At 37.3% G+C, this 14272-nt stretch overlaps 1 protein-coding gene across 3 annotated transcripts in view; it reads right to left on the reverse strand.

Moving 5' to 3' along the window:
* Window positions 1-14272, reverse strand: part of LOC149788406 (uncharacterized) — a 97985-nt gene that overhangs the window by 12661 nt on the left and 71052 nt on the right. For all 3 annotated transcript variants that reach the window (XR_016424141.1, XR_016424140.1, XM_089974367.1), the window contains exon 2: window positions 5041-5214. Coding sequence is in view for 1 of the 3 variants with exons in the window: in XM_089974367.1 (XP_089830493.1) it covers window positions 5041-5214 (174 nt within the window). In the remaining 2 variants the exon portion in view is untranslated. The remainder of the gene's footprint in view (window positions 1-5040; window positions 5215-14272) is intronic.

Raw genomic sequence — 14272 nt, forward strand, 5'->3', positions numbered from 1 at the left:
ATGAGGACTGTGATTAATACAGTGTTGACAAAAAAGGCTGGGATGCTGCCAAGATGTGGAAGGTTAATGGCAGTGCTACATAACTTTTATCTCTTGTAATGCATCTAGCTAGCAAAATCCTAGTAAAGAATCAAGTTAGCAAACACTTCATAATGCATCTAGCTAGCAAAATCCTAGTAAAGAATCAAGTTAGCAAACACCTCATAATGCATCTAGCTAGCAAAATCCTAGTAATGAATCAAGCTAGCAAACACCTCATAATGCATCTAGCTAGCAAAATCCTAGTAATGAATCAAGTTAGCAAACACCTCATAATGCATCTAGCTAGCAAAATCCTAGTAAAGAATCAAGTTAGCAAACACCTCATAATACATCTAGCTAGCAAAATCCTAGTAAAGAATCAAGTTAGCAAACACCTCATAATGCATCTAGCTAGCAAAATCCTAGTAATGAATCAAGTTAGCAAACACCTCATAATGCATCTAGCTAGCAAAATCCTAGTAAAGAATCAAGTTAGCAAACACCTCAAAATGATCTAGCTAACAAAATCCTAGTAATGAATCAAGTTAGCAAACACCTCATAATACATCTAGCTATCTTCACACTGCATCGTGCTAGCAAAATCCTCCTCTTAAACTGTCCATTTCTGTATCCAAAATTTGTAACTAACATCTATACTTACTTATAAGTTGAGTGAAACTGCAAACATTGAAGATCCTGATCTGCTATAGCATAATGCACCTGCAGATCATGGTCTATATTGCTTATTCTACTGATTACTCCTAATAAACTGCACAGACCCAGATCTGCCATCGCATTATGTGAAGGCAGATCTGGGTCTGTCTAGTCTGCTACTGACTTGTCTTATAAGTGGATATATAAGTAGTACAAGCCAAATGTTCTGCATGCCAAATAAAAACTATGCCCGCTTACAATATACGTGTTTCTATCACAAGTAAGACTTTCTTGCATAACTAAGGAATCATGCAAACTAAAATTTAATCTATATTTTCCTGAATGTATATCTAATAAACTTTTCTCTCCGGAGTGTTTTTCTACAAATTAGTAAGTATAAAACATCAAATCAAAGGAAAAAACACAATATTTCTTTTCTTAAATCCTAGTGGAAAATTATTTTACATGTAAATCTTTGCATCAAATACAGAACTATTGGGACAAAGGCTACATGTTTCATGTCTTTAGCCAAACTCTTCCCAACAATCAAAGATGCTGTGATTTTCAAATTAATTTTCCAAGAATTTTAGTTACGGTATGTCTTTGTTCTAAATAAATTGTATGCCAAACTTTTGGCAGGCTTTTCTGTTAGTACATGTACCAACTTGTGAAGAGACCAAGCACAAGTACCCATCTGTACAAAAGTGAACATCCATTTTGCACACAAACATGGCATTTTATTACTTCAGTCATTCTAAGCTAGAGGCAAAATTAACAGAAAACCAAGCTACACTCTACAAGCTGGATCAGAGCTCTTTATCATGGCTGCACACTCTGCCTATATAAATTCCTTGCACTGACTATATAAATTCCTTGCACGTCCTAAATAAATTCCTTGCACTGCCTATATAAATTCCTTGCACTGCCTAAATAAATTCCTTGCACTACCTATATAAATTCCTTGCACTGCCTATATAAATTCCTTGCACTGCCTAAATAAATACCTATATAAATTCCTTGCACTGCCTATATAAATTCCTTGCACTGCCTATATAAATTCCTTGCACTGCCTAAATAAATTCCTTGCACTAAAAAAATTCCTTGCACTGCCTATATAAATTCCTTGCACTGCCTAAATAAATTCCTTGCACTGCCTATATAAATTAATTGCACTGCCTAAATAAATTCCTTGCACTGCCTATATAAATTCCTTGCACTGCCAAAAAAATTCCTTGCACTGCCTATATAAATTCCTTACACTGCCTATATAAATTGGAATGATGGCAACACTGGTATTTTCCCACCTTTTTGGCTTTTTGTAATTGTTTTTTTTAGTTTCACATTTTGTAGTAGGGAGGGGCAGGGACACCATAATTTTTCAGTGCTTAGGGCCCTGGAAGGCCTTAATCCGGCACTGGCAATATTGAATCTAAGCACTCAAGCAGCTGTTGGAATCAGATCAATATCACATGACTTTTGGGGGGCTCCTCATCATGACCAACTCAAATGCTTTTAAATGTTGCCTTTGAAATTTTATATCTCAACTGTGTGGTGATAATGACCCAACTGAAATTGTGTTGTCAAGCTGATCTCAAATAGTTTGCACTTTGTCACTGATGAAATCTGCAAACAGGTCCAGTTGATTGACAGGAGAAAAGGTCACTGGAAGCGTGTACTTTTGTCTCTCTACATTAGCTTGTTAGTAATACTGACGAGCTGGAACTTTCAGTTCGTTTAGTACCAAAGTAGGCTGATCGATATATATATATATATATATATATATATATATATATATATATATATATATATATATATATATATATATATATATAAAAATATATATATATATATATATATATATATATATATATATATATATATATATATATATATAAAGAGAGAGAGAGAGAGAGAGAGAAGTTTACTTGTCTAATTTTGCTGCATTACCTATGTGTGTGACATCCTTCTAAGTGGCTTCTTAGATCTGCCTTTGAATTATACAACTAGACAAAAGCCAAAAACCTCTCAGCATTGTGGTGTTCTGTTTTAGCAAAAGTCCCTAACACTACTAATACCATGGCAAACACTTCTTGTTGGATAATTTGCCCCTGGTTGCTGGGGCATGTTTGGCAAGCAATGAACACAAGTACTCATCAACTTGTTCTATTGCAGGAGGAAACAAGTTGTTAGGTTTGCATGGATGTCATGCTTTAGTTGACGTCTGCTTATCATATGAAGGTTTCTCTTTGTAGCTAACAAAGACAGAGGAGCAAAGACTGATATGAGTTCATGGGATACCGAATAAGCCAGAATATTTTCATCAGGTCTATGAAGAATCCAGTCTAAAATGTAACAATGTTTATGGGTGGGTTGGATAAATGAGATTGAAAATGTGAATGGAAACCTGGAGTTTTGATGTGTTTGGTTTTTCAGGACAGTCAGAGTTAAAGTTGAAATCTTTGAGAATAATCAGACTGCCGACTACTGAATTACTGTATTCCATGAATTTAGAGTGTGGATCTTATGATTTTAGTCATGCTTCTGTCAGTAAAACATTTTCAATATCCTGACCATCGATATTGTTGACAATTCCTTCATGCATTTCCAGTGTCTGACTGATAGGGTGTTGCAATCAGAAAGGTTGCTAAGACCTAAAGATTGAAGACTGATGAGGAATTTGCTCAACGTTCAAATTAACAGGTGCATTTTCAAATCACTGAGAAGGTAGAGCAAATGGAACACAATGAGGTTCTCTTCCTGTTCTATGCCAACCAGCTTTGAAATATTTCACATTTTACTACTATTTAATATTGATGACGAATGTAGTCCTATGTCATTTAGTCTTATGTACAGTGTAGTTTCAGGTGCCAAGGAGTGGTTATTTACAGTAATGCAATTAAGGAAGGTACATTGATATATGGGCAGACTGCCCAATATCAAATCTGGTTGTGGCAGTGTGGCAAGAGTCAACTGAGAATAAATCTAATACTAAACATTTTCAATAAAGTAGATGAAGGCAATAATGTAAATAAAGACAGTCAATGAACTCATATATCTTCTTGTTGTCATTTTTTGGGGGGTTTAATGCCATTTTTCAACACATGACAGGCTATACATGGCGGCCAGTATTAATGGTGGAGGAAGAACCAGGGAAAACTCCGGAAAGAACCACTGACCCACGAGAAGTTACTGGCAAGCTTTCTCACATACCCATATTGGCCGAATCCGAGACTCAAACCCATGCAGACAGAGATGAGATGGCAGTGATCTGTAATGGTGAGCACTTTAGACCACTCGGAACCCCTCATATATCTTGAAAAGTGGCACAAAAATTTGGACGAGATGCCTCAAGCCTCTTAAGCAATGGTGGACATTGGTGATGTCAAGACATGATGTATAATGCTGGAAATATAACTACCCTAAATAATGACTGATTTAAAGCTGCATTCAAAATTTCACTGAAATAAAACAATTTCTTGGCCAACTTATGCTAAGGCAACAAAAACAATAAGGATGGACAATCAGTGACCACAGGGGCAGATTAAGGCTCACTGGTGCCCTAAGCACTGACAAATCTTGGTGCCCCCCTCCTTTCCACGTACACCTGGGAAGATAACCCTAGGGTGCACCATGATCAAGAAACAGAACATTATGATCAATTTGCACTAGTTTTATCAAATTTTTTTATAAATCTTCATTCGTTTTTTTTCTTTTCACCCTTTTCTCAACTTTGTGGTGCCCCCTTTGGCCCTGGTGCCCTAAGCACGTGCTTAGTCTGGTAATGGTTAATACGCCCCTGAGTGACCATAGTAGTTGTAAATAATATAAATGTAAATGATAAATATGTTAGGCAAATGCTAAAAATCAACTTATTCCGATGTTTCATCAATGTCAAAGCTCCCAGTCAACATTTATTGAAATCAAACAATCCATGCTAAAGGTATGCTGCAGAAACCAATGTTTGGAGGCAACCAGATCATAGGCCATCACTTCTCAGTTCCTCTCAACAATGAGGTACTATGCTGAAAATTAAACTCATCCTAGTTCTTATATATATCAAGTCACATCCATCATTTAGTTGAAATCCTGGAAAAAATTATAAAGCAGGAACAAATCAGTTGATGAACAGAACAAGAAGATTATCATATATTCTGATGGCCTAATTATCCAGAAAATAAAATCCTATACATATCAATTTAAGTCTCTCTTTTAAATTAAAATGGTTAGATGAGAGAAAAAAAGTAAATGCATATCCATAACCATTTAAGTAATAAACAGCTGTGTGTACATTGTACTCAAACAAACTGCATTAAACCATATAAAAAGATTTTAAACAAAAACATATTTTAAAGAAAAGGCAATCACCTTTGGTGTAGATCAAAGCCAAGTCACAAACAATTAAGATTTCATCAATCATTTGTGGGTCACCTGGCATAGGACTGAATTCCACATCATAGTACCCATCAGTTCGGGATTTTAGAAGCAGCATGTAATCCGTCATCTTAAGCAAGTTAACTTCGGGACACCTGGACATTTTACCTGTAAATGACAAACAAAACATTACCATAATGTGGTAATAGCAGCAGATGAAAACATGTTTGAGTATCGCATTCTTTGCAGTACATTAAAATACCATAATTTAGATAGCAGTATAGTCTATTGGCATCTTCCGTCACTTGCATAGCCTGAATATCGGAATCAAGAAATTATCACGGTAACCTCCACCTATTGCAAAACAAATCTTACAGATCTTGTTTTCTGTCAAAGAAGTAATGGAATGACTAGATTAAAGTATTACATTACATTAATTTCTTATCGATATATGAATTAAATTTAGTTGTCTATCAGTTCTGTTGAATTCTTCAAGCTGCTCATAAAATAAAAAGCAATCACTTTTTTTTTCATTTTTGATGCAATGCATTCTGAAATACCTTCTTTTACCTAGACTGAATTTATAAAATTTTCAAACAATATGCTGACTGACATTTGGCTATATATGAAATGCCTTCACCCAAACTAGCATATATGGTATACCCTCATAATATTGTCTTCTTTCTCTTTTTGAGCCAATCCTAAATTCCTTACTTATACCTAATAGGTGCATGTTACAGTCTGATATTTGGAAGACGTGTGTACCATTTTCATCATTCAACATGGCAGTTAATACCATTAAATTAATCTACATTCAAAAATGCTATCAAAGGAGTCCAAATAAATAAAATAACCTCCTTTTTGTCTCCCAATGACCAGATGCCATTGTTTCACATAACTGTTTCGTCCTTCTCACGTTTGTTATACAATGGCTTCAAGTTGTACTCCTTTCATGCATTTTTAATTACATAAATTCTGTCCTCAATATATTACTGATATATTTTTATTTCCTGCCACACTTTCCGCGGTTTAAAATGAAAACAAATAAATGCTCTGGATACGTATTTGAAGGAGGCTGAATAATGTTGACCACTCTTCTGGCTTGGTGTATCAGTTATCTGGGAAAAAATACACATATAGTTCTACGCGCTAGTGACCTAAGTGGTTAGAGTGTCTGCCTCAGATGCAGTAGCTTGCAAGTTTGGACCCCAGCCAAGTCATACCAATAACTTATAAAGATGGTACTAGCAGCTGCCTCGCTAGGTGCTCAACATTAAGAGGTTAGTGTTAGGACTGGTCCGTCTGGTGTTAGGATAATGTGACTGGGTGGGACATGAGGCTACATGTCTGCAGCACGAAGCCACAGTGCTAGCCAGCACTATAAACTGCCACACTGCAGACATCGTAGCAATATGACTAAAATTTTCAAAGCACATTAAATGTTCAACTCGCACACACACACACACACACACACACACACACACACACAGAGTTCTAATAATAAGACTGGGTTTATCTTTTAAAATGACAATAAGTTCAATAACTGATAACTGAACAGGGTGTATAGACAAATGTAAATATTTAGACAGATACAATTCCCTCATGTTTGTGTGAAAATAGTTTCCATGGTAATGTAATAAGAACTGCAAACTGTATTAGGTTCCAAGCATAGAACAACTGTAATGAACACAATAAACCTCCTACCAGCTGTATTAGTGGCGGGGTGGAAATGAAGGATATATTTTCATTGATACAGCATATACAATACTAAATAACTTGGAACCATTCCAAAAATTTAGGAATGGTATGAAGCATCGGTCCCCCTCATTCAATATTCATATATTGGAATCTGGGTTTTTTAAGATCTTGGAGGAGATAGCCTAAATCTTTGATATGATGAATAATTCAAATTATAATAAGATGATGTTAACGTCTGACCTAACTAAGACCCATAACATACTTTACAGTCAGCAAGTAGAAGTAATGTTTTTTGGGCTCATCCATCAAATTCGAAGATAACCACATTACTAACTAGGGGCCCCGAGTGGCCGAGTGGTCTAAAGCGCTCTTCGTTACGGATCACTGCCATCTCACCTCTGTCTGCGGCGGTTCGAGTCTAAGATTCAGCCAATGTGGGCATGTGAGAAAGCTTGCCAGTAGCTTCTCGTGGGTCGGTGGTTCTTTCCGGGGTTTTCCGGGTTCTTCCTCCACCATTAATACTGGCCGCCATGTATAGCCTATCGTGCTGAAAAATGGCGTTAAACCCCAAAACAACAAAACAACATTACTAACTGGCTTGGTTTCTGTGAGTACGTGGTTCAATGATTGAGTCCAATGTTTGCGCTGAAATGTATGTGACACACTGGACAGGAGATGCCACTTGGGGTTGCTTGGCAAACAGAAAACATGCTGCAATTCTGAGGGTTCTGCTGTTCGCTCTAATGCACTACCGTTTCAATTCTATATTATGCTGCTTCAATATCAATGTGGCTGCGCCAGGTGGAATGACGTTGTGCGTAATCTTCGCAAGACTCGCGGTCAGTGTTGAAGAGTTTCAAGGATGACTTAAGGGAATCTGTAAAGCGTTTCTTATAATCACTCTGAGATTGGTTTTCCTTCATTCTGCTCGCCTTTGAAGAGCTTCTTTGGTAGTATCTCTTTTTTATCCTGGTGACGTGCCCTGCCCATCAGCATGTATATGCTTGGAATGCTTGCTCATGTGAGAACCTCATCTTATCGTAATCAGTTTCCTCAGACAACTCATGTGAAAATGGTTCAGCTTCAAGGCATGGCGTCTGAACGCCGTCCATGTTTCACATGTACACATCATGGTCGACCACATATGGCTTTGCAGACCTTCAGAATTTTGTGCACACTGATGCCTCTGCGCTTCCATATATTTCCGCGTAGTCTGTCAAAGGCCATATTTGTTTAGCAATTCTAGTGTTTGTTTTGTTATCGATGTGGACTGCATGTGACAATATAATGCCGAGAAAAGTGAACTTATTCACTGCCACAATAGGCTCTAAGTAAGGTTTTCCTGATACAGGTCGGTGCATCATCTCTGTCGTCTTGATACTGATTTTGTCACAATTTCAAGAGAAATTGTCCATATTCTGTTGCATCCCAGACTCAGATTTGGCATTCAGGGAACAGTGGTCAGCAAAAAAAGGAGACCATTAACAGTCACTACTTGTAACGTTGTCCTTTTGCATAGTCTCATCAGACTGAAGAGCTTGCCATCAGTGTTGCATGTGATGTCAATCACAGTACCATGGTCACGGAAGACATAGTAAGCAAGGCATATAAAATCATACTAAAGAGGGTTGGGGCCAACATAGTCTTGCTTGATTCCATTGAAGACTGGAAATGCTACAGATGACTCATAGTCGTCCACGACACCAGCGAGCATCAACAACAGAAAAAATGTTCCAAGTAGAAATCAACATATCTTTGGCAGATGCTACAACTCTGACTGAAACGAGAAATCAACTGACCCTGACCTGCTGTCAAATGGCGACGGATCTGGAGCAGATTTTATAACAGCAGAAGTCTACCAAGCCGGAGACACACACATGACACGGAAATCGACTGTATGCTTCCAATCAACGAAGACTCGAGAAACGTTGCCACAGGAGTACAATGAAGCATCAACTGTACACTCGTACAAGCAAAAGGGTAAAATACAATCCTGCGACAACCATTTGGGCATCTCCTTGCTTTATATAGCCAGCAAAGTTCTTGCTGAATTTCTGAAGCGTCTTGTGCATCACACTGTTCAAGGGCTCCTGGTCGATAGCATGGCTTCAGGAAACGAATTGGGACCATATATATTGTATCATTCTGTCTGGAACTCATCAACTCCAGGAGAAATGCAAGGTACAGAACTCCGATCCGCACACCTGACAAAAGCAATGGACAATCAGACGTGGGGCCTCTATAAGATCATGTCAAAATTCGGTTGGGCAGAGAAATTCATAATAATCGTATGTCGATGCTTACATCTCATGCAGGTGAATCGTGTGTGTGTGTGTGTGTGTGTGTGTGTGTGTGTGTGATTTGGATTTTTAACGTAGCTTTAATGTATTTCAGCCATATTGCTAAGATGGTTGCAGTGAGGCAGTTTATAGTGATGTCGAGCACTGGGGCATCATGCCAGACATGTAGCATGATGCTCCACCCAGTCGCATTACACAAGGCTGACCAGTCCTAACATTAACGTCTTAATGCTGAGAGCCTAGTGAGGCAGCTGTGAGTACCATTTTTAAAGTCTTTGGTATGACTCGGCCAGTGTTTGAACCGCGATCCTCCGCATCGGTGGCAGACGCTCTAACCACTAGGCCACCGGAGCGGTCTGCAGGTTAATTTAAAAAAGCGCTCCCTTATATGTTGATTATGCTATACTGGTATATTTTGTTTCCAAACAAAATTCTGCTGCACGCCTACAATAGTGACGAGCACAGAGGTAATTTTGTCATGTAGCCGTAACTAATGAAACTCAAGTTTGTACCATACTTGTGGAAAACATCAAACGGACTTCAGTTATTTAGTACAATTCGGGAAGCACGATCAAGTCACTTTCAGTGTCCTAATATTAGCATGCACACCGCTAAGCGCCATGATCATTCAAGAGTTGTTGTTGTAGGGTTTAACGCCATTTTTCAGCACAAGATAGGCTATATATGGCGGCCAGTATTAATGGTGGAGGAAGAACCCGGGAAAACCCCAGAAAGAACCATCGACCCACGAGAAGCTACCGGCAAGCTTTCTCACATATCCACATTGGCCGAGCCTGAGACTCGAACCCACGCAGACACAGGTGAGATGGTAGTGATCCATGACAGAGAGCGCTTTAGACCACTCGGCCACGCTAGGCCCCTTGTTTGTGATGTATTTTGCATCAGGAATTCTAGAGAACAAGATTCTGTATCTCTCCCCTCGTCTACGTTTGAACAGGGATATAATGCAATAATTTTCCTTTCTACCAATATAGTTTTAAGCAACGCTGAAACGTCAAAGCTATCGCATCGAGATAACAAATGCGGCTGAATGATAAACTGACATACGTTAGCCACGCTTTTAGTGCGCACATTGATTGTGTTTACAGATGTGAAACAACTTCTTGAAGCGAGGCTATTACTCTATTTATGTTTGATTGTTATCGTGCCCGATATGTATACAGCTACATGCCAACTTCTTTTATAGTTTTCTAGCCTTAAAAAAAAACACTGACCAATATCAGCATTCTTTCCTATGTCATGGGAATAATATGGAATATCAGACTAGCAGAAAATATAATACCCTTCTAACGGCGCGACTGAACTATCATGTCATGTAAGATACTGTCCAGTTTTATATTCCGCAACACTATCATGTCACGTATGATATTATCCTGTATTCCACTGTGCAGCGCCATCGAGCTCTGTATCGACTGACTCCTTTTCTATAATAACTGACGCTCTAATGGGCAAAACTAAATGCCAGGATTTCAAGGTAAAACCATTTCTTCCTCTTAACTGCCGAGTGTTGAAAAATCTTTGATATTCTTCTGCGACAGCACGATTTTTAAATTAGGTGCTGTTGTGAACATATTGGTATCAACTTAGCGCCGTTTTTATTCAGAACCAACAAGGCCCCGTAAGAAGTCTTCTGGTGGAAACCTCATTTTGATATGACTTTCTGTTGTATCACGAGTCGATGCTCTTAAAATAAGTAACAGAAAAGAGTGAAAGACAACAGGCTTTGTAAAATGTAACAAATAATTTATTTTTCCTTGAATAAAAAGTGAAAATGAGAATAAAGAACTTATGGTACTGCGAATTAAATCCCAAAATAATCCAAGAATTAGTCAGACACAAGTCCTAGTAATATAAAGTCCTGAATAAAACTCAGTACAACTCCCGAAGAGATCCAAAACTGAAGGCGATGACGTGTCTGTTATAGCTTAATGAGTGCTGATGTGTTCACGGTCTTTTGTTGAATACTAGAAATATAATTCCAGGTTCGAAGTCAGTTTAAATTCCAGTGAATGTCTTTATCCAAATATTGTATCAGATGACTTTTGTATTTCCGCAGACAATAGTCACTTGAATTCAATAATTTGAAGAAAATAAAATTCAGCCCAAACTGGTCAAAACATAATACAACTTGAAGGTGCTAGATGTTAAAGCATGAATGACCAAATCATTACAATCACATGATTATATAGTTCTCTACTTGACCTCAGGTCACAATTTACAGTTTCTATTTTTTTTTAAATATTACCTAATGGAAAGACTTCTAGAATGATCTAATGAGCCTTGTTTATTTACAACACAATAACCTGTAAAATTTACTTACGAAACTCCGAAACCCCGACCAAAATAAACATATCTACTCCTTCTTGCTTATCTGAATAATAATCCTGATATTAAGCTTATACACACAGAGAATAATTTATCAAGGTATTAATTAACATAAATGAAATATAAACAAATATAAAAAGTCAATCAGCTCAAGCAGAAATCAACTCAGTTTTGGACAAGGTCAAGTACAGCATACAATGTTACATTAAAATAGCATGTAATGAAATTAATATAATTTTTTTTAATCAAATAAACAGTTTAATTAAATAAACATAACAGCTGTATAGTAACAATGATAACGAGATTTTCAAGTTGGATGCCACGGTATCCATATTTTATACCAGACTGGGATCATTTCTATTTAGATCAACTAGACATAATTAAATGTATGTTTGACGAAAGCACATTCTCGATATGACCAGCCATCTCGGAGAAGTAGTGATAACAAGATTTTAAAGATGACGATTGTGTCAGTAATATCAGAAACTGGATCGGGTCCATTTTCTTTTATTACCAACTAGATATCACAAAAAAACTTTAAGTGAAAACCAATTGCTGAGAATAGCGACAAACAAGATTTTCAAGGTGGCCACTTTAGCAGGCACACTGAATGTCTGCATAGCACCATGAAAACCAACAAGACATCATAAGAAGTGGTTGTGGGATTTTTGTTGTTGTTAGTTTGTTTGTTTGTTGTTTTTTCTTTGTTTTTTGTGTCTGCTTGTTTGTTTGTTTGAACCCCATATTTATATGACCATACATTCAGGAAGAAGAAATCTTCTGGTGAAAATTCCATGTCAATATGACTTCTATTCAGAAAAATAAACGATAACAAGGTTTTTAAGATGGTCACTGTGGCAGCTATGTTGGACATCATATCAGTACCATTTTCTTTAGGGACATGTAGAGATTATAAGAAGTCTTTCATTGAAAACCCCAAGTTGATATGACCATTTATTCTGGAAAAGTAGCGATAACAAAATTATCTAGCTGGCCAATTTGGCATTCGTCTAGCGGCACCATTTTCATTTAAGAAAAACTAAACTATTAGATAAATGTGTCACATGTGTGTATAAGGTTTCAAGACAGTTCTCTAAGCAGTGTAGGAGGAGTAGTGATAACAAACATGCTCTAACGGACGGACGACAGACGACATACGGCTGACAACAGAACATTCCATACGCTCTTCTAGTATATGACCCCTAGTGATACAAAATGGAGAAGAAGAAAAAACACCATATCACTTCATGTCATATAGATCATAAAAATCCCCATGATTAGGTTGTGAAGGAGTAAAGAATTCTGATTTAATGTTAATTACCTTGTATAGATGATTTTGGAACGTTTCTGTTCTAAGTGAACTTGAATGGTCTGAATACCAACGTCTGAATTTAGTAAGGTGACTACTAATAAGGATGTATCAGTCTACTTATAATATATACATTTTATGTTATGAATGCATTTGTCTGTATCAAGAAATAGAAAATAATACCAAAAAGAACGGATCGGACATATTTACATACAACCATAACAGCACGTGTGAGTGATTTTTCAGTGAAACATTTCATTAGGCCCCAGTCTACTGTAGGTATTGATCCCCGCTATGCGTGCTGGTTCACATAAAGCAAACAAAGCTCATGCACACAACTATATACCTTCCTCTAAAGCAGGGGTGGGCGAAATACGACCGCATTCGGCGAGTGGACTGGTTTAATCGGTTAAACATACATCATATGGTATGGCTTTAAAGATCACTTGTCCAGTCCGAGCCCATGATGAAGATGCTCATGTCTGCTCAAGAGTTATGTATACCATAATGACTATTATACAGGAAGTAACATGGCGACGAATCAACGACTTTGCCAGAGTTTTTGGAAAGCCCCGTTTTGAGTGTACTACCTTCAGTCTAGACCTTTACCGGACTATCGCTAGGTGAAGATCTCTCCGAGTCACGCGAAAGTCTAAATGCATGAGACTTATGTCCAATATTGTAGTATAGCCTTACGATAATGACTTATAGGTTTGATCATTTGTTATAATATCTATCAGTATCCCGTTGACATCAACAGGTATAGATTTGTGTACGTATCATGCACACTTGGTACGAACCAATGATGACAAGCCATACCATGCTTGCACTAATCATGCGTATGCTACCTCACCTAATTTCTGAATGGACGAATTCCCAAAAAGAAATGCCCAGTCTCTTAAGTGCTATCCCCCATAGTGACAAATACGGAAATGCCAAAGTTGCTTTAATGAGGAGTGCTAAACCTGAAAACCCCACCCATCTAAACGAATCTTAAAAGTTCAAAATCCATCTCTCAAGTTTTCATTTAAATTATGATTGAAAGAGTATCACTTCTTTGTCAACATTACGCAAATTTGAATCTCGCACGTCTTCTGTGTCAAATTATTAATCATTAGCTACGTAAACACAATTGTTTTGCAATGAAATTATGAGATAGAACCGCTCTCCTTCCAGCAAAAATGTGAAATTTTGACAACTAAGAATGGTCTGCTGAAGACTACTATGGCTATATATGGATGTTAGGTAATCAGTCAAGACGAGTTTGTCGCCTCTCTTGTCACACCAGCTCCGACATCTTAATGATTTTCACTGCATAACATATACAAAATCAAATTATCATAACAACCAAATTTATCATCAACTTTCCTTTCAAGTTTTAGTTCTTAATGAGAATTTGTTTTATAGCCAACTAAAGTTACTTGTCCTATATAAAGATTGTTAAATTTACATGTCACAATGGTAATGAAAAGGTGGAACTATTCTTGCTCCAGCGAGTCATCGGTTACATTGTGCTTCCATCAATGATATCGCATACATATAAGGAAATCAATATTTTACTTTCAGGTTGACA

Source organism: Sinohyriopsis cumingii, chromosome 11 (assembly GCF_028554795.1).
Source record: "Sinohyriopsis cumingii isolate HCF-2022 chromosome 11, ASM2855479v2, whole genome shotgun sequence".
Lineage (NCBI taxonomy): Eukaryota > Metazoa > Mollusca > Bivalvia > Unionida > Unionidae > Sinohyriopsis > Sinohyriopsis cumingii.